Source organism: Orcinus orca, chromosome 2 (assembly GCF_937001465.1).
Source record: "Orcinus orca chromosome 2, mOrcOrc1.1, whole genome shotgun sequence".
In the NCBI taxonomy this organism is placed as follows: Eukaryota; Metazoa; Chordata; class Mammalia; order Artiodactyla; family Delphinidae; genus Orcinus; species Orcinus orca.
In genome coordinates, this window is record NC_064560.1 from 103,658,881 (window position 1) to 103,685,019 (window position 26,139).

The 26,139-nt window shown below is 36.9% G+C and overlaps 1 protein-coding gene across 2 annotated transcripts in view; it reads right to left on the minus strand.

Moving 5' to 3' along the window:
- Positions 1-26,139, minus strand: part of UNC13C (unc-13 homolog C) — a 790,070-nt gene that overhangs the window by 93,570 nt on the left and 670,361 nt on the right. For both annotated transcript variants that reach the window (XM_049705963.1, XM_049705964.1), the window contains 3 exons: positions 11,586-11,712; positions 2,455-2,551; positions 1,660-1,803 (listed from right to left, as the gene is read on the minus strand). In XM_049705963.1, coding sequence (XP_049561920.1) covers positions 1,660-1,803; positions 2,455-2,551; positions 11,586-11,712 — 368 coding nt within the window. The remainder of the gene's footprint in view (positions 1-1,659; positions 1,804-2,454; positions 2,552-11,585; positions 11,713-26,139) is intronic.

The window sequence follows — 26,139 nt, forward strand, 5'->3', positions numbered from 1 at the left end:
ATCTCTCTCTCTATATATCTATATAGAAGATAGAGAGATATAGATATACACTAGGCCTTTTTCAACCTCTGAGATACCCTGATTATAGCATTTGACTTTTTCATAGTTGTTTATAGGTTTGGCCATCTCATTATAGGTTTTTGAGGTCAGAGATTGTGCTTCTTCATGACTACATCTCTTAAAGTGGCTAGTAAATTGTGCAAGTGAGGCGAAGAGTAAGCCCTTGTCAAATAAACAGCCAGCTGAAACCTCTGCCATCATCCAACCCATGAAGCCAGGCTTATCCTTAGGGCCGTCAGGCATAGGGGTGTGTAGGTCATTGCCCTACATCCCTACATTTGTCATATCAGTACCGTGATTCAAAATCTCCAAATATTCACTATTTCTTAAACTGTTCAAAAGATTAAGTATAAACTTCTCAGCCTGGGAAGCAGAGCTCTTCAAGATCTGGACCCATCCTCACTCTCCTAACATTCCCCACTACTTCTCCCAGAACAGATTTTTTTTTTTTCCTTTTCTTTTCCTTTTTTTTGCTTTTTTTGCCAGAGGATTGTTTCTCCCTGCTCTTCACGTCATGCTCAGCTTTTCCTTTCCCTTTGTTCCTGCTATTCCCGTGGCTTACAATACTTTTCTAACTTCACCTTTTTAGGCTGAATGAGCCCTGTTTTCCCAGGGAAACTGTATTTCAGCTCTCATTAGTTTTCCTTCCGCTCAACTTACTGTGCACTCTACTGTGCTTGAGATTGAATTGTGGACCTCTTCATGCCATCTTCCAATTAGTTCATGTCATGTGGTCTTGATTTTTATATATATATATATATATATATATATATATATATAAATAAAGATTTGAAGGGCCAGAGACAGCATTTTTTATTTCTTATACTTCCCCAGAAACTTTTGCAAAATAGTAAGTACTTTGCAAGCCTTCTTAGACAGTAAGAGGAGGAAGAGGTCTTCAGAGGAATCTGGTTGCTCAAAATCAATTTGCCAACTAAGAAAACTAAACTCATAAAAATCAAGGGACTTTGTGACCTTGCTTGTGACCACCTAGAGGGTGGGTGGGAGACGTAAGAGGGAGAGGATATGGGGATATATGTATACATATAGCTAATTCACTTTGTTATACAGCAGAAACTAACACACCATTGTAAAGCAATTATACTCCAATAAAGATGTTAAAAAAAAAAATCAAGGGAACTGCTCAGACTCATACTACAGTTATTGGCTGATTTGAAGTTAGAACTCAGTTTTCATTACTCCAAGTTCAAATACTTTTTATCGTACTACTGATTAAAAAAAATACCTGCGATTTGAATATGAAATTCGAAGATTTATTTTCAGCTACAAAGCTGAAATAGAAATTAATTTGGCCACCTAAGGTTGTCTCATCAATTACAAATGACTGAGTCATTCATGTGAATAACAGATTTTTTAAGATGATAAATCCATACTTAGGAAACAGGAAGGGTAAGGGTAAAAAGAGAGTTAGATGACAAACCTGAAACAGCCTATTTTTACTGGAATTAGAAAATTAAATTGGGGTAGTAGTCAGACAAGACTAATGCTACAAAACAACAGCATTTTTCAAATTCTGTGCAGGAAAATAACAACATGCCATAGTCCCAGCGAAGAAAGGATTCATTCCATTTAACCTACCTTTGCAAATCTTCTCATTAAGTGAGCTAATGCTTCAGGATTGGGGCATTCCAGTTTCTTAATAATCTCAAAGCTCTGATTAAGCTGAGCAAAGACATCAACCACAGAGGAAGAAAACAGTGCGTGATCAGATGTCTGCTGGAACTGAGGGGAGAAAAGGTGAAACCATCCTCATAAGCGTACTTTAGAGGGACTGTGGAAGGAATCTTCATTATTTCACAAAAACAGCTCAATCTCCTATATCATGTACTTTCATTTCCCAGTAATAAAATGCTTGCTCATTTTAAAATCATCCATCTCCTTTTCTGGAAAGTGTAGTAAAACTAATATCATGGGGCAGGTTGCTATTAATTGGTTTCTCCATTACTGAATTGAGGGACTGGTTCTTTCAATTTCTCATTCCCCACAGGCATTAGGATGGTTTAGCAAGCCGATTGTGGCTCAAGACATTTGATTTGCTCCAGAGGGATTGGGAGGGTGTCTGTTCCTAATCTTGGAATCCTGGAAGGGTTCCAGAACAACAGGGGAGCTTTGTATAAGCCCACTGAACTTGCAGATTCAGACCAATTCAAGGAGTAAAGAATCTTGGGGTAAAAGGGTGATCGATTTTTTTTAAAAGCAATTCCCTAGGGTTCTTATCAGCATTTAAAATTGTGTTTTAATTATATTTTGGTAATGAGAGGATTAAAATTAAACTTAATTAATAGCAATAAGCCTAAAAATTCCCATTAGCTTAAAAGTGAGCAATGTAAATGAATCTTGACAATAAGCAATCTGAAAGTCATTTAAACTCACTCCATCTTTTTTGTCTCTTCCCAGGGCTCCATTAAGGAACTCCATTGACACGTCTTCATTTTCATCTAGCCACTGCATGACAAAAGGTTCAAACCACCTGAAAAAAAAAACGATAGTATTGCATACTATAAAAGATGTCATTTGCACATGATTAACAGTGAATACTGCTCTTTTCTTATCTGAGAGTAATTCAGGACCAAAAATCTCTTTTCATTCTCTTTTTCTAGTTCTGCTACCTTGAAGACCTTTAGTTTCACTTCTCAAACATATCCCCTTCTCAAAATTCCTTGGCAGTCCAGCGGTTAGGAGTCCAAGTAAGCTTCCACTACATGGGGTACAGGTTCATGGGTTCAATCCCTGATCGGGGAACTAAGGTCCTGCAAGCTGTGCAGTGTATCATATACATGTATGTGTATACATACACACACACACACATACATGTGTATATATATATATGTGTGTGTGTGTGTGTGTGTGTGTGTATATATATATATATATCCTTCTCTTTTACCTTCAATCTCTACCTTTCTCTTGGCCCTTCCAATGCTGCCTCAAATATGCTTAGTTCCCAATTCCCACTCTACAATTCCCTTTACAATTCAAAATCCTGTAAAATGTAGATCTTGTGTGCTATGTCCCCCACTGTGCCATTCTCTCATTTCTTAGGGCTTTACCATCTGGCTTTCATCTACATGGACTCATCTCCTGTAACTGATTCTGGGTGCTCACCTTTAACTTTTAGTGATCTGCAATCCACCAGTAGGTGGGTTTTGTGAATGGTCTAAGTTTCAAAGTTCTTTTTTCCGTATGGATGTACAGTTGTCTAGCACCATTTATTTAGAAGGTCATCCTTTCCCCCACTCCTTTGAGTTGGCATCTTTGATGCAAATCAGGTAACAGCAATGTGTGGATTTGTTTCTGGACTATTTTGTTTCATTGGTCTATTTGTCATGCACCACACCATACACTTAATAATTACCTTTTGAATAAGTCTTGGTGACTGAGTGCAGTTCTCCAACTTTTTTACTTCCTCTTCAAGATTGCTATGGCTAGTCTCAGCCCTGTGCATTTCTATGTATTACATATTTTTGAATGAACTTGTCAATCTACACAAAAATAGCTGCGGGACTCCTTATGGGATTGCTTTGAATCTGTATGTCAATGTGGGGAGAACTACCTCCTTTACAATAATGCATCTTTTTAGGAATATTGTATATTTTTATTTAGTTCATCTTAAGTAATCCTCTCAGTAATATTTTATAGTTGCCTCAGTAGAGGGCACGCACATCTTTCATCACATGAGTTTATCACGGTTTTAATGCCATTCAAACGGTATTGTTTATATGTAATTTTCTAACTGTGGCTGTCACATAGAAATTCAATGAACTTACTACAATCACTTTTTAGATTCTATTAGTTTTCCTATACTTTCTTTTGAATTTTCTAGGTGTACAAATATGTCATATACACATATGGATAGCATCATTATATGCTTTTATAGCCATTACACTTTTCTCTCTCTTGTCTTATTGTACTGCCTGGGACTTCTAGCACAATGTTAAATAAAAGTGATGTTATCAGCTATTGGTCTCGTTCTTTTTTAAAAAATTTATTTTACTGAAGTATAGTTGATTTACAATGTTGTGTTAATTTCTACTGTACAGCAGTGACTCAGTTATACATATATATAATCAGTCATTCTTGATCTCGGGGAAGTTTTCAAAATTTTATCCATGAGAATGTTTGTACAGTTTCTTTTTTGAAGGGTGGGTCTTTTATTAGATTAAGAGAGTTCCCTTCTATTCCTAACTTGATAAGAGATTTTTATAATAAATTAATGTTCTATTTTATCTAATTATTGTTATATATTTAGTGTAATGATTGTAGCAATTTTCTCCTTCATAATTTAAATGTGGTGATTTACATTCATTGCTTTTAAAATGTTTAACTAATCTCATATTCCAGGAATAAATTTCCCATGGTCATGTTCTATTACTGTTTTTATAGACCACTGAATTCTACTGGCTAATATTTCATTTATTTTTTTAAACTATGGTCAGAGAGAAATTGGTCTGTAAATATTCTTACTTGTCATGTTCTCAATAGGTTTTGGTAGTGAGGATACGCTGACCTCAAAAAGGATTTGAGAAGTATTCCTGCCTTCTCTGGAACAGTTTGTGTAACATTGCTGATATTCTTTCTTAAACAGTTGGAAGAATTCCATTTGGAGCCATCTGGGCCTGGAGTTTTAATTGTGACATGATTTTTATTTAAGGATTCAAATTTTAAAATAGTTATAGACCTGCTCAGATTTAATCTTTTTTCCTATGCTAGCTTGATAGTTTTCTTTTTAAAGGAATTTGTACATTTTGTCTAACTTTTAAATGTGCTACCATAAATACTCTTAATAATTTTTTTTTCTTTATAGCATCTTTAGTGGCATCTTTTCCTGAAAATCGTAATTTGTGACATATCTTTTTTCACTGGCCTTACTAAGGTTTTTTTGATTTTTATAGTCTTCTCAAAAACACACTTGGCTTTTTAATTTCTCCTTAAATTTTCTACTTTATTTTTATTCCAGGTCATGTTGTTTATTTTCTTTTTCTACTTTCTCTTGACTTGACTGGCGTTTAAACATTTCTTCTGATAACTTATATTACTGATTTTATAGCCTTTTTTCCTTTCTCTTTATAGAACTAGAGCTATAAATCTTCCTCTGTTTACTGTTTTAGCTGTAATCCACAAGTCTTGACATGCCATATTTTATCACTCAGTTAAAAATATCGTGTAATCTACACTGTGATTTGTTTTTTGACTTATGAATGATCTAGAGTATCTGCTTAATTTCCCTATCTGGTGACTTTCTAGCTATCTTCTTGGAGCTGATTTTTGGCTTAATTCCACAGTGGTCCAAGAACATACAGTATATGCTTCAATCTCTTAAAATTCATTATACTTGCTTTTTGGTCTATCAGATAGTCTATTTTGGTAAATGCACCATGTACATCTGATAACAATGTGTATTTTCTCATTGCTGGTTATAACTGTAGATAGGTAGTGTGTGTGTGTGTGTGTGTGTGTGTGTGTGTGTATGTGTGTAAACAATATCTATGAAAATTTGTGGAAACTCTGGGTGACCAGAAATAGATGGACAGATATCATGTTGTTGAAATGTCTTTTTTCTTAATGACTTTTTTTGTCTGATTCTTCAGTTTCTGAAAGATGTATAATCTCCAAATTGTAGATTTTTCATTTTACTTGACAAGTTTTGCTTTATATATTTTGCTGACATGTCATTTGATACATACAAATTTAGAAATGAAATATCTTTTTAAATTTTATTTTTGAAATATTTTAATTGAAGTATAGTTGATCTACAATGCTGTGTTAGTTCCTAGTGTATAGCAAAGTGAGTCAGTTATGGTTTCGTGTATATATATATATATATATATATATATATATATATATATATTCTATTTCATATTCTTTTCCATTATGGTTTGTTACAGGGTATTGAATATAGTTCCCTGTGCTACACAGTAGGACCTTGTTGTTTATCTATTTTATACATAGTAGTTTGTATCTACTAATCCCAGACTCCTAATTTATCCCTCCCTCCCCCTTCGGTAACCATAAGTTTGCTTTGTGTCTATGAGTGTGTTTTGTAAATAAGTTCATTTGTATCATATTTTAGAGTCTACATATAAGTGACATCATATGATATTTTTCTTTCTCTGATTTACTTCACTTAGTATGATAACCTCTAGGTCCATCCATGTTGCTACAAATGGCAATATTTCATTCTTTTTATGGCTGAGTAGTATTCCACTGTATATATGTACCACATTTTCTTTATCCATTAATCTATCAATGGACATTTAGGCTGCTTCTGTGACTTGTCTATTGCAAATAGTGTTGCTATGAACTTTGGGGTGCATGTATCTTTTCAAGTTAGAGTTTTCTCCAGATGTATGCCCAGGAGTGGGATTGCTGGATCATATGGCAACTCTATTTTTAGTTTTTTAAGGAATCCCCATATTGTTTTCCATAGTGGCTGCACCAATTTACATTACCACCAACAGTGAAGGAGGGTTCCCTTTTCTCCACACCCTCTCCAGCATTTGTTATTTGTAGACTTTTTGATGGTGGCTATTCTGACCAGTGTGAGGTGGTACCTCTTTGTCATTTTGGCTTGCATTTCTCTAATAATTAGCGATGATGAGCATCTTTTCATGTGCCTGTTGGCCATCTGTATGTCTTCTTTGGGGAATTGTCTATTTAGGTCTTCTGCCTATTTATTTTTAAAGTTTGAACAAAAAGAAAAATGATATTTATTTATTTGTTCTGCCCATTTTTTGATTGGGTGGTTTGGTTTTTTTAATTGAGTTGTATGAACTGTTTTTATATTTTGGAATTTAATCCCTTGTTGGTCACATCATTTGCAAATATTTTCTTCCATCCCATAGGTTGTCTTTACATTTTGTTGATCGCTTCATTTGCTGTGCAAAAGCTTATAAGTTTGAGTAGGTCCCATTTGTTTATTTTTGCTTTTATTTCTATCACCTTGGGAGACTGACCTAGGAAAATGTTGCTATGATTTATGTCAGAGAATGTTTTGCCTATGTTCTCCTCTAGGACTTTTATGGTGTCATGTTTTATGTTTAAGTCTTTAAGCCATTTAGAGTTTTTTTTTTGTATATAGTGTGAGGGAGTGTTCTAACTTCATTGATTTACATGTAGCTGTCCAGCTTTCCCAACATCACTTCCTGAAGAGACTGTCTTTTCTCCATTGTATATTCTTGCCTCCTTTGTCAAAGATTAATTGAGCATAGATGTGTGGGTTTATTTCTGGGCTCTCTATTCTGTTCCATTGATCCATATGTCTATTTTTGTGCCAATACCATGATGTTTTGATTGCTGTAGCTTTGTAGTATTGCCCGAAGTCTAGGAGGGTTATGCCTCCAGCTTTGTTCTTTTTCCTCAGGATTGCTTTGGCAATTCGCGGGTCCTTCATGTAAATTTTAGGGTAATAATTAGTTTTGTGAAAAATGTCATGGGTAATTTGATAGAGATCAAATTAAATCTGTAGGTTGCTTTGGGTAGTATGACCATTTAACAATATTAATTCTTCCAATCCAAGAGCATGGGATATCTTTCCCTTAGATATCTTTCCCATCTTTTTGTTGAATTGCTCCTTTAATCATCATGAAAAATTTCTCTCTCTCAAAGTATTTCTTATCTTAAAATCTATTTTGTCTAATATCAGGATAGCTGTGTAATTTTCCTTTCAATTATTTTTTTCATCCTTTCACTTAACATTTCTAGACTCATGTTTTAGGTGAATAAATTGTAAGCAAGATCTTTTGGGTTTTGCTATTTTATCTAGTAGGACAATACTTGTTGGCTAGAGTATTAATCTATTTGCATTTAATGATTATGCTTAATTTTCTGATACATTAAATTTTAAATCTATCATATCTTGCTTCCCTCACCCTCAGTTTCCTACTTGCTCTTCCTTCTTTTCATTCTCGTTTCTTGACTTTTATGTAATGTTGTTTTATCCTCCTCCCCTTCCCCATTATCTTATTGATGCATAGTATTATATTATACCTTAAGGGGTTACACTATAAATTATAATACACAGCCACGATATATTCAAAGCTTTTTAAAATGAGTATTTTACACTTTTCAAACAAGTCAAGGATCTTGTATTTACTCAGTGTATCACTCTTCTACCTTTTCATGCTATTGCTGTCTTCTATTTTAAACTTATTTATTATTTTTGGCTGCATTGGGTCTTCATTGCTGTGCGCGGGCTTTCCCTAGTGGTGGTGAGTGGGGGCTACTCTTCATTGTGGTGCATGGGCTTCTCATTGTGGTGGCTTCTCTTGTTGCAGAGCACAGACTCTAGGTGCACGGGCTTCAGTAGTGGCTCATGGGCTCTAGAGCACAGGCTCAGCAGTTGTGGCACACGGGCTTAGTTGCTCCGCAGCATATAGGATCTTCCTAGACCAGGGATTGAACCTGTGTCACCTGTATTGGCAGGCGGATTCTTAACCACTGCATCACCAGGGAAGTCCTAATCCTATGTATATTTTATTCTACAGATTTTTAAAATTTTATATAATGTGTTTATGTATTTTTTAATTTTTTTAAATGTGTTTTAAATGTACACATTTGTTCACCTTCTTTAATGATTGTAATTCTTTACTATATTACTGTATTTTTATCTTGAGTCATTTTCCTTGTCTGAAGGCTTACAGTACATTTTTGGTGAGAGTCTGCTGGAAATAAGTTCTGTCAACTTCTCAGTTATATAAATGTTTTTATTTTCCTTTATTTTTGAAGGCTACGTTTCACACTTGTAGAATTCTAAATTGTTAGTTGTTTTCTTTCAGCACTTAAAAGATATCATTGCATTGTATTCAGGTTTCAGTCACTTCTACTGAATAATCAGCCAACTGTTTTATTGTAGCCCTTTTGAAGGTAAAGTGTCTTCCCTTTCTTGACCCAGTACATTTAAAGATTTCTTCTTCTTTTTGATTTTAAGCAGTTTTCTATGATGTAACTACAGGTAGTTTTCCTTGAATTTACCCTTCTTAGGATTTACAGAAATTCTTAAACTGTGGCTTCATGTTTTTCATCAGTTTTGCAAAATCCACATCTAGTAACTCTTCACACACTGCTCTAGTACTGTTTCTCTCTTCTCCTTTTCTGGAACTCAGGTCTTTGTACATTAGACCTTTTTAAAATTTGTCCCATATATCCCTGTTCTATTTTTTCTATATTTTGTATTTTTTCTATGTTTTTATATGAATATATTCTTCAAAAATATGTTCCAGTAATTTTAAGCCCTCTTCTGCTATGTATATTCTGCCAGTAGGTCCATCTATCACATTCCTAATTTCATCCTATTTCAGTTCTACAATGTCCATTTTATTCTTCTTATAGGTTCCATTTTTCTGTTGAAATTCTCCCATAATTTGAAGTAGACATCAAACTCTATGTCTGATAAGACTAATTTCTCTTTTTTCTCTTGGATTCTAGTCATTTGGTCCTGTTGCCTGGCAGTCTTTAATCTTTTGTTAAATATTGTGCATTGTCTATGAAAAATTGTGGAACCTTTGGTTGATCATTTCCTCCAAAGTGGATCTGAATTTCTTCTTGTAGACAGAATGTACAGAGATCACCACAATCTAGAAAAGACTGGGTTTTAGACTGGGCTATTTCCAGTTTGCCCTTATTTTTAGGACAGAGTCCTTCAGGGATCTCACCTGCAAACCTGGGATGTTTATAATGCTTCTTCTTTCTTAGGAAGCCTTGCTTTCTAATTTTTATCTCCCCAGCATTGTGAGACTACTGAAGTCTCTGCTTGGTTTTTAATCTCTTAGTGCCTGCTTCCTACTTGTTTATTTCTGCCTCACTCTCCACACACGGGCAGATTAAGAATCAGAGAATACCTCAAGAAGAAACTGCATGCAGCATGCTATACTTACTTCTCTGTAGTTCCTGTTATTCTAGGATGTTGGTCCCACAAGACAAAGCAGCCTTCAGAGCCTTGAACACCAATGTTTGTTTCTCTAGCCCAGGGAGATCACTATAAACTCTGGGTTACTGTTCTCTATTTGACCACCATGACTTATATGGCAAATTGGTAAATGCATGTAGATGGAGAGGACTGGAGAGAAACTGCAGCAAATACAGGGTTCACCTCAATGCATTTCTTTTCTCAGGGACCTTAGCTTCTCAATCCCTGGTTGCCTCAATTGCTCTCTGATACTGTTTAATTTTATTTTGCTTTTATAGTTGGTCTTCAGTGAGCATGTTAGTCTGATTTAAGTTAGTGTAGTTTAGTTAGTCTACACAGAGCCAGAAGCAGAATTCTCTTGGCAAATAGCTCCCTTTTTCATTTCCCTATTCCCAGTCAATACCAACGCTTAGGCACATGTACTGCATGTTTAACTCTTCCTTCTTTCTTTTACCCTCATGTGTCTTTAGTAGACAAATTCTGTAAATTCTATCTTTGAAATTTCTCTCCCATACATCTTCATCCTTTACATTTTTACTACAATCACTCTATTAGGTATATATACCCTTCCCTACCCCCCTCCATTCTCTACCTTTTCCAACCCCCACAATGCCTAATGAAAGTGGTAAAAGCTTCACAGTATTTATATAATCTAGTTCAAAACCACGTTTCCTACATTACTTTCTACTAATTTTGTAAAGATACCCTGTATTCCACTGAAATGAAACTATTTCCCATGGACCATAGCCCATGTATTCCTTCCTCCATAATTATGCTCATAACTTTCCTTTCGTTTTCTTGCCATAGCCCAAACATTTCAAAGTCTGTATCAAATGCTATCCCATCCATAAATACTGTGTAGAGTCATTGAAATGGGGTAATATCTCTCTTCTGTGAGACCCCATTGCACTTTGCTCATATTACTTGAATTAGTAATTATTTCAATTTGCCTTGCTTTAGCAGGATTTTTGTTCTTACACTATCTCCTTGAGTATAAGCTCCTTTCAAGGTGAGGCCTTTATTTTATTCACTGTTGTCCTACAACACTTGGCACAGTGCCTAGAATTTGGAAGCCCTCCCTCAACAGAATAAAACAGAATTCTGACAAATATAAAATGCAGAGTATTATAAATCTGTGTGATTACAATTGTACCTGATAGAATCATGTTTCTGAAAATGTTACCTGTTTAATAATGACTTGTATTTTAGAAATATAAATATCTATGACATTTTTAGGTTTGAAATAAAGAGTAATTTGGATTATATAGATCAATACACAAGCACCCCTCATTTTCCCAACAAAATTTGAGTTCAAGCACTTTTACAAGAAATAATTTCATCGTGTGAGCCATTGTGTATTATGTATTACGTATTTCTTTCTCTTTGAGTTGAATATCCAAGTAAGTCATACTTGAAAAATGCAACACAATTCAATTAAATATGGTTCCCAAAGGTATGCAAATCATTTAATGTTAATTTTATGACAGAAATGTCAGCATTCAAATGAAGATTATGGGAAGAGATTTTAGGGCTGCATAATTCAGGTTTAATTTTACAGGACTATGAATTGAGAATAAACTTGGGGGTGAAAATCACTACTTACAAGGAATATTCAGGAACGGCATCCTTGAAGGCAGGAAGTTCTCGCACATATTCAATATAAAACCATTTCACTTTGAAATGCAAATTCATATAATCGGTACTCTTGCATAACCGCTGCTTTTCATGTTCTGTAACAGATAAAATCAAATATTTAATAAAGTTTGGTTTGCCAACAATGCTGTGTTCCAATCTACTTTTATTATTCGTATTTCAAAAAGGAAGAAAATAACATATCTGAGGTTAAAGCAAATTGAATTGCTAAAGACAGACCTGAAAGTTTACAAAATGAAAAAATCATCCGTTAGGTCCTATGTAGAATAGCTCAGGCAGTAATGAGAAATGACTTGAATGGTCTAATGTGCCTTCCTGAAAAAGGTGAGAATTCTGGTGAGTTGAAGAGTGATAATGTATCAGCATTTTTCTATTCATCTGCAAGCTTTCACATTTTGACTACTTTTAGCATGATGCAAAGTGCGAGAAAGAATGAAAACTTGTAAGCATGAATAAAACATGAATCAAACTGGGAGGCATAATCCCTGATTAATACTGGAAATGGGAATGAGTAGATCACATTTTTGGCCTGGATATTTAATACTTAGAGAATTAAGGAGAAGAACTATATTTAACTTCTAAGCCAGCTGATTTCTTCTTCACCTTTTAAGTTCAGCAAAAATTATTTTGTACACTGTGACCTTTTTTTGACAATTATTTAGCAGGATTTTCTTTTTTTAAAATTTTTATTGGAGTATAGTTGATTTACAAGGTTGTGTTAGCTTCAGATGTACAGCAAAATGAATCATATATATATATCTCCACTTTTAGATTCTTTTCCCATAAAGCAGGATTTTCTAATATGTGACTTTTTTCCTCTCTCTTGCTCAAAAAGTAGCTTAACACTGTTACTTTGATCTGAACATATAGTAATATACTACTGGGGAACAGAGACAAAAATAATGTTACTGAACACATTTATCTCTGCTCAATATTAATATGTTGGCCAATTCTGGCTCTAAGTATAGGCACAACCAAACCCCAAATATCCCTAACTATATGTAGGTTGAAAGTGTCCTCTGAGAAGTTCTGGTTGAGGTCTGTGAATCTCCTTCAAGCTAAGGGCTTTAATTTATAATAGGAACACCCTTTAGTTAATATTCCAGGCTGAAAACACTAACTGAAGCAAATAGATTGTTATAAGGTAATTGAGGTTATCCTTGCTTTTCCAAACCTGACTATAAAGGGACTTAAATCCCAATAATAAACACAAGAGGTAACACAACCCCAAATCGAACATTTTCAAATTATGTAAGCAATGATTAATTCAAGACAATTTGTAGAATCAAGAAAGAGGCAGAGACACAGAAAAAACATACATCTATACACAGAAACAAGAGTAATATACTAGTACCTATAGACCAAACTCCCAGACAAAATCATGAACTAGGTGACTGGCAGCCGCTGTGCAAGGATGGGCCTGGCAACCAACCAGACTGGGAGCCAGCCATGCCTACCAGACTGCCCCCAGTAGTCTACCCTCCACAACAGAAGGATCCACACACATAGGGGCACCCCTAGAGCATACAGCTCTGGTGACCAGTGAGGAGTGGGCTGCTGAGACACATAGGACATCTCCTACAAAAGGCCACTTCTCCAAGGTCAGGAAACATAATCAACCTACCAGATACATAGAAATAAAAACAGCAAATTAGACAAAATGAGGTGACAGAGAAACATGGTCCAAACAAAGGACCAAGATAAAACCCCAGAAAAAGAATTAAGTGAAATGGAGATAGGCAGTCTGAGAAAGAGTTCAAGGTAATGATTGTAAAGATGATCAAAGAACTCAGGAGAAGAATGGAAGAACAGAGTTATTAGTATATAAATGTTATCATTGTTACTATGATTTATGTCATAGAATGTTCTACCTATGTTTTCTTCTAGTTTTATGCTTTCCAGTCTTACATTTAGGTCTTTAATCCAGAAGTTAAAATTGTTTAACAGAGATGAAGAATACAATAACTAAATGAACAATACACTGCTAGGACTCAACAGTAGGTTAAATGATACAGAGGAACGGATCAGTGAGTTGGAAGACAGAGCAGTGGAAGTCACCAAAGCTGAACAGAAAAAAGAAAAAAAGAATAAAAAGAAATGAGGAAAGTTTAATAAATCTCTGGAATAACATCAAATATTCTAACACTCACATTACAGAGGTCCCAGAAGGAGAAGAGAGAGAAAGGGGCAGAGAACATATGTGAAGATATAATAGCTGAAAACTTCCCTAACCTAGAAAAGGAAGCAGACCTCAAAGTGCAGGAAACAGAGTCCCAAACAGGATCTACCCAAAGAGGACCACCCCAAGACACATTGTAATTAAAATGGCAAAAATTGAATATAAGAGAGAATATTAAAAGCAGTAAGGGAAAAGAAACCAGGGAACTCCCATAAGGCTATCAGCTGACTTTTAAGCAGAAACTAAAGTGATGAAAGAGAAAAACCTACAACCAAGGATACTCTATCAGGCAAGGCTTTCATTTAGATTCGATGGAGAAGTCAAAAGTTTAACAGGCAAGCAAAAGGTAAGGGTTCAGCACCACCGAACCAGCTGTACAAGAAATGTTAAAGGGCCTTCTATAAGTGAAAAAGAAAAGGCCACAACAAAAAACATGAAAATTACAGAAAAAAAAATCTCCTTGGTAAAGGCAAGTATCCAATAAAGGTGGTAAATCAACCATGTACAAACCTAGTAGGAAGGTTAAAAACCAAAAGTAGTAAAATCATCTATATCCACCATGATCAGTAAAGGGAAAACTAGAGAGCAACATGTAAAAGAATGAAAGTAGAACATTTTCTCACACTATATATAAAAATAAACTCAAAATAGATTAAAAACCTAAATGTAAGACTGGAAAGCATAAAACTAGAAGAAAACATAGGTAGAACATTCTATGACATAAATCATAGTAATAATTTTTTTGGATCTGTCTCACAGCCAAAGGAAACAAAAGCAAAACTTTAAAAATGAGACCTGATTAAACTTAAAAGCTTTTGCACAGCAAAGGAAACCATCAACAAAAATGCTAAAACCTACTGAATGGGAGAAAATATTTGCAAATGGTATGACTGATAAGGGGTTAATATCCAAAATATATAAACAACTCATACAACTCAACATCAAAAAACCCCCAAACAAATTAATTTTAAAAATTGGGCAGAAGACATGAATAGACAATTTTCCAAAGAAGACAGAGATGGCAACAGGCGCAGGAAAGATGCTCAACATCACTAATCATAAGATAAATGAAAATCAAAACCATGATGATGTATCACCTCATACCTGTCAAAATGGCTATGTTCAAAAAGGTTATAAATTACAAATGTTGTCAAGGATGTGGAGTAAAGGGAACCCTAGTACATTGTTTGTGGTAATGCAAATTGGCGCAGCTACTGTGGAAACAGAATGGAGTTTCCTCAAAAAACTACAAATTGAACTACCATATGATCCAGCATTTCCACTCCTGGGTATATATTCAAAGAAAATGAAAACAGTAATTTGAAAAGATACATGCAGACCAGTGTTCACAACAGCATTATTTACAATTGTCAAGATATGCCAACAACCTAAGTGCTCATCAACAGATGAATGGATAACGAAGATGTGGTGTACACACACGCACGCACGCACACACACACACACACTGGAATATTACTCAGCCATAAAAAAGAATGAAATCTTGCCATCTGCAAGAATGTGGACCTGGAACATATTACGCTTAGGGAAATAAGTCTGAAGGAGAAAGATAAATACCATATGTTATCACTTATAGGTGAAATCTAAAAAATAAAACGAATGAATACAACAAAGAAGCAACAGACTCACAGGAAGAGCAAACTAGTGGTTACCAGTGGGAAGATGGAAGGTGGAGGGGCAAGATAGGGGTAGGGGATTAAGAAGTACAAACTACTATATATAAAATTAATAAGCCACAGAATGTATTATATATCACAGGGAATATAGCCAATATTTTATAAAAACTATAAATGGAATATAATCTGTAAAAGTTTTGAATCACTATGTTGTACACCTGAGACTAATACTGTAAATCAACTATATCTCAATTTTAAAAAAAAGAGTGCATGTAAACTGAGATTGGATAGAAAACATGTAACCTCAGAGAAGAAAAAAAAGGCTGAAAAGAAATTTTTAAAAGTTCAAAGATATGTTTAAATATTTTAAAACAGGAAAAAATTAAAGACAACAGACATCATGTGACTTGGGAAATGTATTATTTGGTGCCACTGTGAATAGAACACAAAATATTTGAAATATTTTATTATAATGGCATAATTAATCATTTTGCTGAAATAAAGGTGAAAATATACATTTCTAAAAGAAAAATATAATTTATGACTTATTTGTATCTTCACTGGAAAACACAAACACTGCCTCTTAGGACACCAAAATATGCATATTGATAATTCAATTGTTATCTTTGATATTTTGCCAACTTGCAGCATATTAAAAAATAACTGGTCCAAATTTTTTTATTGTATCAATATGAAAGTAAGTTTATTTTTTTTCTTTTTTAAAAAAAAATTATATTTGGCTGCATAGGGTCTTCATTGCTGCATATGGGCTTTCTCTAGTTGTGGCTTGTAGGGGCTACTGTTCATTGCGGTGTGCGAGCTTCTCATTGTAGTGCCTTCTCTTGTTGCAGAACACGGGCTCTAGGCGTGCAGGCTCAGTAGTTGTGGCTCGTGGGTTCTAGAGTGGAGGCTCAGTAGTTGTGGTGCACAGGTTTAGCTGCTCCGCGGCATGTGGGATCTTCCCAGACCAGGGCTCGAACCCGTGTCCCCTGCATTGGCAGGCGGATTCTTAACCACTGCACCACCAGGGAAGCTCAAAAGTAAGTTGACTTTTTGAGGTAAGACGATAGAGCACATTTCATTTAAAAGTATATTAGCTTGATTTAGAAATGATAAATATTTAGGTCTATGCTATGTGGACCTCCATTTATGCTCTTGTCTTTGCAAGTGTTAGAGGTGAGAGCCTGGAAATGTATTACCTTTTCTAAGAGTTTTTGCACATTATCAGAATCCCGAAGGGAAGGGTAACCAGTTCCATCTAATAACAAAAATGTTTACTGAGTGTGTAGCCTGTGCCAGGTCACATGGGAGGCACTAGAGACATAAAGATGAAGGACCCATATGCACAGAGCTTAGGGAAGAAGGGTGACATGTAACAGGGAATTTAATATAGCATGGCAAGTGCCGTGATTTGATATGTACAGGAGGATGTGGTCTCTTGGAGGAGATGACTTTAGCCCAATTTTATGCTTTAGGTGAACAATTAAATACAGAAATTATTTGCTGTTAGTGGTTCAGTGCACAAAGAGGAATTTGAGCCAGACGATACGTACTATATAAGACAAAACTTCATATAAGAAATGCTATTTAATATATGTGTGTCTCCTTTGCAAAATTTTATAACTATGGTTCCAATTAAGGCTTTGGGATTTTTCCTCTTTCTACTCATGTTCTGGTAGCAAGTTTGGGTGAACCCTATGTTGTGTCATAAAAGGAAAACGTTTGCCAATCTCTGCCCCTTACAATGAAGTCGCCTCTGTACTTTGGAGAGTAGGTAAAAGCCAGCTGTGGGCAGTCCCCAGTCAGATTTCTAGACAAGACCTACCATTTACACTTCACTTCTCCATAAATGCAGCAGTCTTGCCTTCTTCCCTATTTGGGCACTCTGCTCAGAGCTTACAGCCCTCCCCAAACCCACTCTCCTGGACTCTGCAAGATCTCTGCCCTCCTACATTCCCCTCATTCCTGATGTTCCCACATTTCCAGGAAAGGAACGCTTCTATTTGTCTAATATTCTGTAGCCACACTGTAGGTAGGCCCCCCAACTCTTCTTCCCCACCTACCATGTCCCTTCTACTGAGAACAAACACACGAAAGGAGAAAAGAAGGAGACCAATTATCTTTTAAACAGATGAAATCTTGTTTTGGTCTAGTCTGGAGACCATCTTTTCTAGTTCCTAAGAATGTATGTGATATGATAACTCAAATTATCAGGGTTTTACTACCCGCCTCTGCTAAAAAACAAACCTTATAAGAATTACTAATAGTTTTCTCCTTAAAGAATTGATTTCGAGGGGAAGACCTTCAAGATGGCGGAAGAGTAAGACGTGGAGATCACCTTCCGCCTGACAAATACATCAGAAATACATCTACATGTGGAACAACTCCTACAGAACACCTACTGAACGCTGGCAGAAGACCTCAGACCTCCTAAAAGTCAAGAAACTCCCCACATACCTGGGTAGGGCAAAAGAAAAAAGAAAAAACAGAGACAAAAGAATAGGGAAGGGACCTGCATCTCTGGGAGGGAGCCGTGAAGGAGGAAAGGTTTCCACATACTAAGAAGCCCCTTCGCGGGCGGAGACATGGGTGGTGGTGGGGAAGCTTCATAGCCATGGAGGAGAGTGCAGCCACAGGGGTGCAGAGAGCAAAGCAGAGAGATTCCCGCACAGGGGATTGGTGCTGACCAGCACTCACCAGCCCGAGAGGCTTCTCTGCTCACCCGCCGGGGCGGGTGGAGGCTGGGAGCTGAGGCTCAGGCTTCTTTGGAGGTCAGATCCCAAGGAGAGGACTGGGGTTGGCTGCTTGAACACAGCCTGAAGGGGCTAGTGCACCAGAGCTAGCCGGGAGGGAGTCTGGGGAAAAAGTGTGGACCTGCCTAAGAGGCAAGAGGCCATTGTTTCAGGGTGCATGAGGAGAGAGAATTCAGAGCACCGCCTAAACGAGCTCCAGAGACAGCTGTGAGCGGCGGCTATCAGCACAGACCCCAAAGATGGGCATGCGATGCTAAGGCTGCTGCTGCAGCCACCAAAAAGCCTGTGTGCAAGGATAGGTCACTCTTCACACCTCCCCTCCCAGGAGCCTGTGCAGCCTGCCACTGCCAGGGTCCCGTGATCCAAGGAAAACTTCCCCGGGGCGGGAACAGACAGCATGCCTCAGGCTGTTGCAACTTCATGCTGGCCTCTGCCACGGCAGTCTCTCTCCGCATTCCATACCTCTCCCCGCCCCCCCACCCTGTCACCGGCCTGAGCAAGCCAGTGACCCCTAATCAGCTGCTACTTTAAATCTGTCCTGTCTGAGCAACGTACAGATGCCCTCAGCCAACATACACACAGAGGCGAGCCAAATCCAAAGCAGAACCCCAGGAACAGTGCGAACAAAGAAGAGAAAGGGAAATTTCTCCCAGCAGCCTCAGGTGCAGTGGATTAAATCTACAAAATCAACTTGATATACCCTGCATCTTGGAATACCTGAATACACAACGAATCATCCCAAAATTGAGGTGGTGGACTTTGGAAGCAACAATATGTGTGTGTGTGTATATATATATATATTTTTTCTTTTTTTTTCCCTCTTTTTGTGAGTGTGTATGTGTATGCTTCTTTGTGTGATTTTGTCTGTATAGCTTTGCTTTTACCATTTGGCTTAGGCTTCTGTCGGGTTTTTTTTTTTTTTTTTTAGTATAGTTTTTAGCACTTGTTATCATTGGTGGATTTGTTTTTTGGTTTGGTTGCTCTCTTCTTTCTTCCTTTTTTTTTGTTTTTTATTACTTTTTAATAATTATTTTTCATTTTAATAAATTTACTTTATTTTATTTCTTTATTTCTTTTTTTCTCCCTTTTCATCTGAGCTGACTGGCTGACAGGGTCTTGGTGCTCAAGGTGGGTGTCAGGACACGTGCCTCTGAGGTGGGAGAAGCAAGTTCAGGACATTGGTCCACTAGAGACATCCTGGCTCCATGTAATATCAAACGGTGAAAGCTCTCCCAGAGATCTCCATCTCAACGCCAAGACCCAGCTCCACTCAACAACCAGCAGGCTACAGTGGAGTCCACCATGCCAAAAAACTAAAAAGACAGGAACACAACCCCACCCATTAGCAGAGAGGCTGCCTAAAATCATAATAAGGTCACAGACACCCCAAGACATACCACCGGACACAGACCTGCCCACCAGAAAGACAAGATCCAGCCTCATTCACCAGAACACAGGCACCAGTCCTCTCCATCAGGAAGCCTACACAACCCACTGAAACAAGCTTAGGTACTGGGGGCAGACACCAAGAAGAATGGGAACTATGAACCTGCAGCCTGTGAAAAGGAGACCCCAAACACAGTAAGTTAAGCAAAATGAGAAGACAGAGAAACACACAGCAGATGAAGGAGCAAGATAAAAACTCACCAGACCTAACAAATGAAGAGGAAACAGGCAGTCTACCTGAAAAAGAATTCAGAATAATGATAGTAAACATGATCCAAATCTTGGAAATAGAATGGAGGAAATTCAAGAAACGTTTAACAAGGACCTAGGAGAACTAAAGAGCAAACAAAAAAAGATAAACAACACAATAAATGAAATGAAAAATTCTCTAGAAGGAATCAATAGCATAATAACAAGCAGAAGAGCAGATAATTGACCTGAAAGACAGAGTAGAGGAAATAACTACTGCAAGCAGAAAAAAGAAAAAAGAATAAGAATTGAGGACAGTCTTAGAGACTTCTGGGACAACGTTAAACGAAGGAACATCAGAATTATAGGGGTCCCAGAGGAAGAAGAGATAAAGAAAGGGACTGAGAAAATATTTGAAGAGATTATAGTTGAAAACTTCCCTAATATGGGAAAGGAAATAGTCAATCAAGTCCAGGAAGTGCAGAGAGTCCCATACAGGATAAATCCAAGGAGAAACACACCAAGACACATATTAAACAAACTATCAAAAATTAAGTAGAAAGAAAAAATATTAAAAGCAGCAAGGGAAAAACAACAAACAACATACAACGGAATCTCCATAAGGTTAACAGCTGACCTTTCAGCAGAAACTGTGCAAGCCAGAAGGGAGTGGCAGGACATATTTAAAGTGATGAAGGAGAAAACCCTGCAACCAAGATTACTCTACCCAGCAAGGATCTCATTCAGATTCGATGGAGAAATTAAAACCTTTACAGACATGCAAAAGCTAAGACAATTCAGCACCACCAAACCAGCTTTACAACAAAGCTAAAGGAACTTCTCTAGGCAGGAAATACAAGAGAAGGAAATGACCTACAATAAGAAACCTAAAACAATTAAGGAAATGGAAATAGGAGCATACATATTGATAATTACCTTACATGTAAATGGATTAAATGCTAAAAGACACAGACTTGCTGAATGGATACAAAAACAAGACCCATATATATGCAGTCTAAAGCCACACACTTCAGACCTAGGGACACATACAGACTGAAAGTGAGGGGGTGGAAAAAGACATTCCATGCAAATGGAAATCAAAAGAAAGCTGGAGTAGCAATTCTCCTATCAGACAAAATAGACTTTAAAATAAAGACTATTACAAGAGACAAGGACACTACATAATGATCAAGGGATCAATCCAAGAAGAAGATATAACAATTGTAAATATTTATGCACCCAACATAGGAGCACCTCAATACATAAGGCAAATTCTAACAGCCATAAAAGGGGAAATTGACAGTAACACAATCATAGTAGGGGACTTTAACACCCCACTTTCACCAATGGACAGATCATGCAAAATGAAAATAAATAAGGAAACACAAGCATTAAATGATACATTAAACAAGATGGACTTAATTAATATTTATAGGACATTCCATCCAAAAACAACAGAACATGGGCTTCCCTGGTGGCGAAGTGGTTAACAATCCGCCTGCCAATGCAGGGGACACGGGTGCGAGCCCCGGTCCAGGAAGATCCCACATGCCGTAGAGCAACTAAACCTGTGCGCCACAACTACTGAGCCTGCACTCTAGAGTCGGCATGCCACAACCACTCAGCCCATGTGCCACAACTACTAAAGCCTGCATGCCTAAAGTCCGTGCTCTGCAATAAGAGAAGGCACCACAATAAGAAGCCTGTGCATCGCAGTGAAGAGTAGCCCCCAGTAGCTGCAACGAGAAAGCCTACACACAGCAATGAAGACCCAATGCAGCCAAAAAAAACAAAAACAAACAAACAAAACAACAGAACACACTTACTTCTCAAGTGCTCATGGAACATTCTCCTGGACAGATCATATCTTGGGTCACAAATCAAGCCTTGGTAAATTTAAGAAAATTGAAATGGTATCAAGTATCTTTTCATACCACAGCGCTATGAGACTAGATAGCAATTACAGGAAAATAATCTGTAAAAAATACAAACACATGGAGGCTAAACAATACACTACTTAATAACAAAGAGATCACTGAAGAAATCAAAGAGGAAATCAAAAAATACCTAGAAACAAATGACAATGAAAATACGAAGACTGAAAGCCTATGGGATGTAGCAAAAGCAGTTCTAAGAGAGAAGTTTAGAGCAATACAATCCTACCTTAAGAAACATCTCAAAAAAACAACCTAATCTTACACCTAAAGCAAGTAGAGAAAGAAGAACAGAAAAACCCCAAAGTTAGCAGAAGGAAAGGAATCACAAAGATCAGAGCAGAAATAAATGAAAAAGAAATAAAGGAAACAATAGCAAAGATCAATAAAACTAAAAGCTGGTTCTTTGAGATGATAAACAAAATGGATAAACCATTTGCTAGACTCATCAAGAAAAAAATGGAGAAGACTCATAAATAGAATTAGAAATGAAAAAGGCGAAGTAACAACTGACACTTCAGAAATACAATCAATCATGAGAGATTACTACAAGCAACCATATGCCAATAAAAAGGACAACCTGGAAAAAATGGACAAATTCTTAGAAAAGCACAACCTTCTGAGACTGAAACAGGAAGAAATAGAAAATATAACCAGACAAATCACAAGCACTGATTTGAGACTGTTATTAGAAATCTTCCAACAAACAAAAGCCCAGGACCAGACAGCTTCACAGGTGAATTCTACCAAAACATTTAGAGAAGAGCTAACACCCATCCTTCTCAAACTCTTCTAAAATATAGCAGACAGAGGAACACTCCTAAACTCATTCTACGAGGCCAGAAAAAGATGTCACACACAAAGAAAACTGCAGGTCAATATCACTGATGAGTACAGATGCAAAAATCCTCAACAAAATACTGGCAAACAGAATCCAACAGCACATTAAAAGGATCATATACCGTGATCAAGCGGGGTTTATCCCAGGAATGCAAGGATTCTTCAATATACCCAAATCAGTCAATGTGATATACCATATTAACATACAGAAGGATAAAAACTGTATGATCATCTCAATATGTTCAGAAAAAGCTTTTGACAAAATTCAACAACCATTTATGATAAAAACCCTCCAGAAAGGAGGCACTGAGATAACTTACCTCAACATAATAAACGCCATATATGACAAACCCACAGCCAACATCATTCTCAATGGTGAAAAACTGTAACCGTTTCCACTAAGATCAGGAAGAAGACAAGGTTGCCTACTCTCACTACTATTATTCAACATAGATTTGGAAGTTTTAGCCATGTCAATCAGAGAAGAGAAAGAAATAAAAGGAATCCAAATTGGAAAAGAAGATGTAAATCTGTCACTGTTTGCAGATGACATGACACTATACATAGAAAATACTAAAGACTCTACCAGAAAACTACTAAAGCTAATTAATGAATTTGGTAAAGCAGCAGGATACAAAATTGATGCACACAAATCTCTTGCATTCCTATACACTAATGATGAAAAATCTGAAAGAGGAATTAAGGAAACACTCCCATTTACCATTGCAACAAAAATAAAATACCTAGGAATAAACCTACCTAAGGAGACAAAACATCTGTACGTAGAAAATTATAAGACACTGATGAGAGAAATTAAAGATGATACAAACAGATGGAGAGATATACCATGTCCCTGGATTAGAAGGATCAACACTGTAAAAATGACTATACAACCCAAAGCCATTTACAGATTCAATGTAACACCTATCAAATTACCAATGGCATTTTTCACAGAACTAGACCAAAAAACTTCACAATTTGTATGGAAACACAAAAGACCCCAAATAGCCAAAGCAATCTTAAGAAAGAAAAACAGAGTTGGAAAAATCAGCCTCCTGGACTTCAGACTATACTACAAAGCTACAGTAATGAAGATAGTATGGTACTGCCACAGAAAGAGAAATATAGATCAATGGAACAGGATAGAAAGCCCAGAGATAAGTCCATGCACATATGTTCAGCTTATCTTTGATAAAGGAGGCAAGAATATACAATCGAGAAAGGACAGCTTCTTCAATAAGTGGTGCTGATAAAACTGGAGAGCTACATGTAAAAGAATGAAATTAGAACATTTCCTAACAGTGTACACAGAAATAAACTCAAAATGGATTAAAGACCTAAATCTAAGGCCAGACAGTATAAAATTCTTAGAGGAAAACAGAGGCAGAACACTCTTTGACATAAATCACAGCAAGATCCTTTTTGACCGATCTCCTAGAGAAATCGAAATAAAAACAAAAATAAACACATAGGACCTAATGAAAGTTAAAAACTTTTGCACATCAGAGGAAACCATAAATAAGATGAAGACAACCCTCAGAATGGGAGAAAATATTTGCAAAACAGGCAACTGACAAAGAATTAATGTCCAAATTTACAAGCAGCTCATGCAGCTCAATATCAAAAAAACAGACAACCCAATCCAAAAATGGGTAGAAGACCTAAACAGATATTTCTCCACAGAAGATACACATATTGCCAACAAATACATGAAAGGATGCTCAACATCACTAATCATCAGAGAAATGCAAATCAAAACTACAATGAGGTATCACCTCACACCAGTCAAAATGGCCATCATCAAAAAATCTACAAAACGTTAATGCTAGAGAGGGTGTGGAGAAAAGGGAACCCTCTTGCACTGTTGGTGGGAATGTAAATTGATACAGCCACTATGGAGATCAGTATGGAGGTTCCTTGAAAAACTAAAAATAGAACTACCATACAACCCAGGAATCCCACTACTGGGCATATACCTTGAGAAAACCATAATTCAAAAAGAGTCATGTACCACAATGTTCATTGCAGTGCTATTTACAATACCCAGGACATGGAAGCAATCTAAGTGTCCATCGACAGATGAATGGATAAAGAAGATATGGCACATGTATACAATGGAATATTACTCAGCCATAAAAAGAAACGAAATTGAGTTATTTGTAGTGAGGTGGACCTCGAGTGTGTCATACAGAGTGAATTAAGTCTGAAAGAGAAAAACAGATGCTGTATGCTAACACATATATATGGAATGTAAAAAAAAAAAAAACGTCGTGAAGAACCTAGGGGCAGAACAGGAATAAAGACACAGAGGTAGAGAATGGACTTGAGGACACGGGGAGGGGGAAGGGTAACCTGGGACGAAGTGAGAGAGTGGCATGGGCTTATTTATAGTACCAAATGTAAAACAGATAGGTTGTGGGAAGCAGCCGTATAGCACAGGGAGATCCGCTCAGTGTTTTGTGACCACCTAGAGGGGTGGGATAGGGAGGGTGGGAGAGAGACGCAAGAGGGAGGAGATATGGTGATATATGTATATGTATTGCTGATTCACTCTGTTACAAAGCAGAAACTAATACACCATTGTAAAGCAATTATATTCCAATAAAGATGTTAAAAAAAGAAAGGAATTGCTTTCACACTCATAGGAATTAGTTTCTGTTCTTTTACGCTGCATGTCTCTCATGCACCATCAACTAATATTTACAGCTCTGTGGACAGGAACAAGAGACCAGTACCAACTGTTGTTACATTTTGCCAGTTCAACCATACTAATTGACATCTTTGCATGCACTATGCACTTCAGCTGACATAGCAAGAGGTTTTCAGCTTACTGAGTTAGTTTGTGAGGTAGGTTTGATCTGAAGAAAAATGCAATTGATAATGGAAATGGTACCCGCCTATATAATAAGGTGCACCTGTTTTGTCCTTACGTAGGAAGTATTAAGTAGAATTTAACTTTTTTCAGCAGTGACTTGTGGTGATCATCAAGAACCTCAGTATCTGTGGCAGGTTTAACTAATTAGATGATTATCACACTAAGTCCTTTACCTCCCAGTCATACAGCCAGACTACATTTCCCAACCTTCCTTGCAATAGGTTGGCCTATGACTGACTTGTGGGCCAAAGATAATATATGCTATTTTCAGCCTTGCCCTAAAACACCTCCTGTGAAATCTGCTGTGCTTGCCTTTCCCTCATTTGTGGCCAGATGCAGAAGATCCAGCCAAGGATTCCAAGGTTCAAGGGGATCACAGAGCTGCTAGAGGGTTGAAGTCTGGATCCTTGAGTCACTTCTCAGAGGAGAGCCACCCAATCAGAAATACCTTCTTTGACTTGTACAAGTAAGAAATAAATAACCTGGCACTGTGTTAAATCATTTGTTATGGAGTTTGGCTACGTGGGGTATGTTCTGTTGCATCACACAAAGGTTTTTTGAAAGGTTAAGATGCGCTTATTAATTAACCTCCAAATTATTTTGCTTTCTAATTTCCTGTTTCACACACACACACACACATATGTAGTCAGGCTG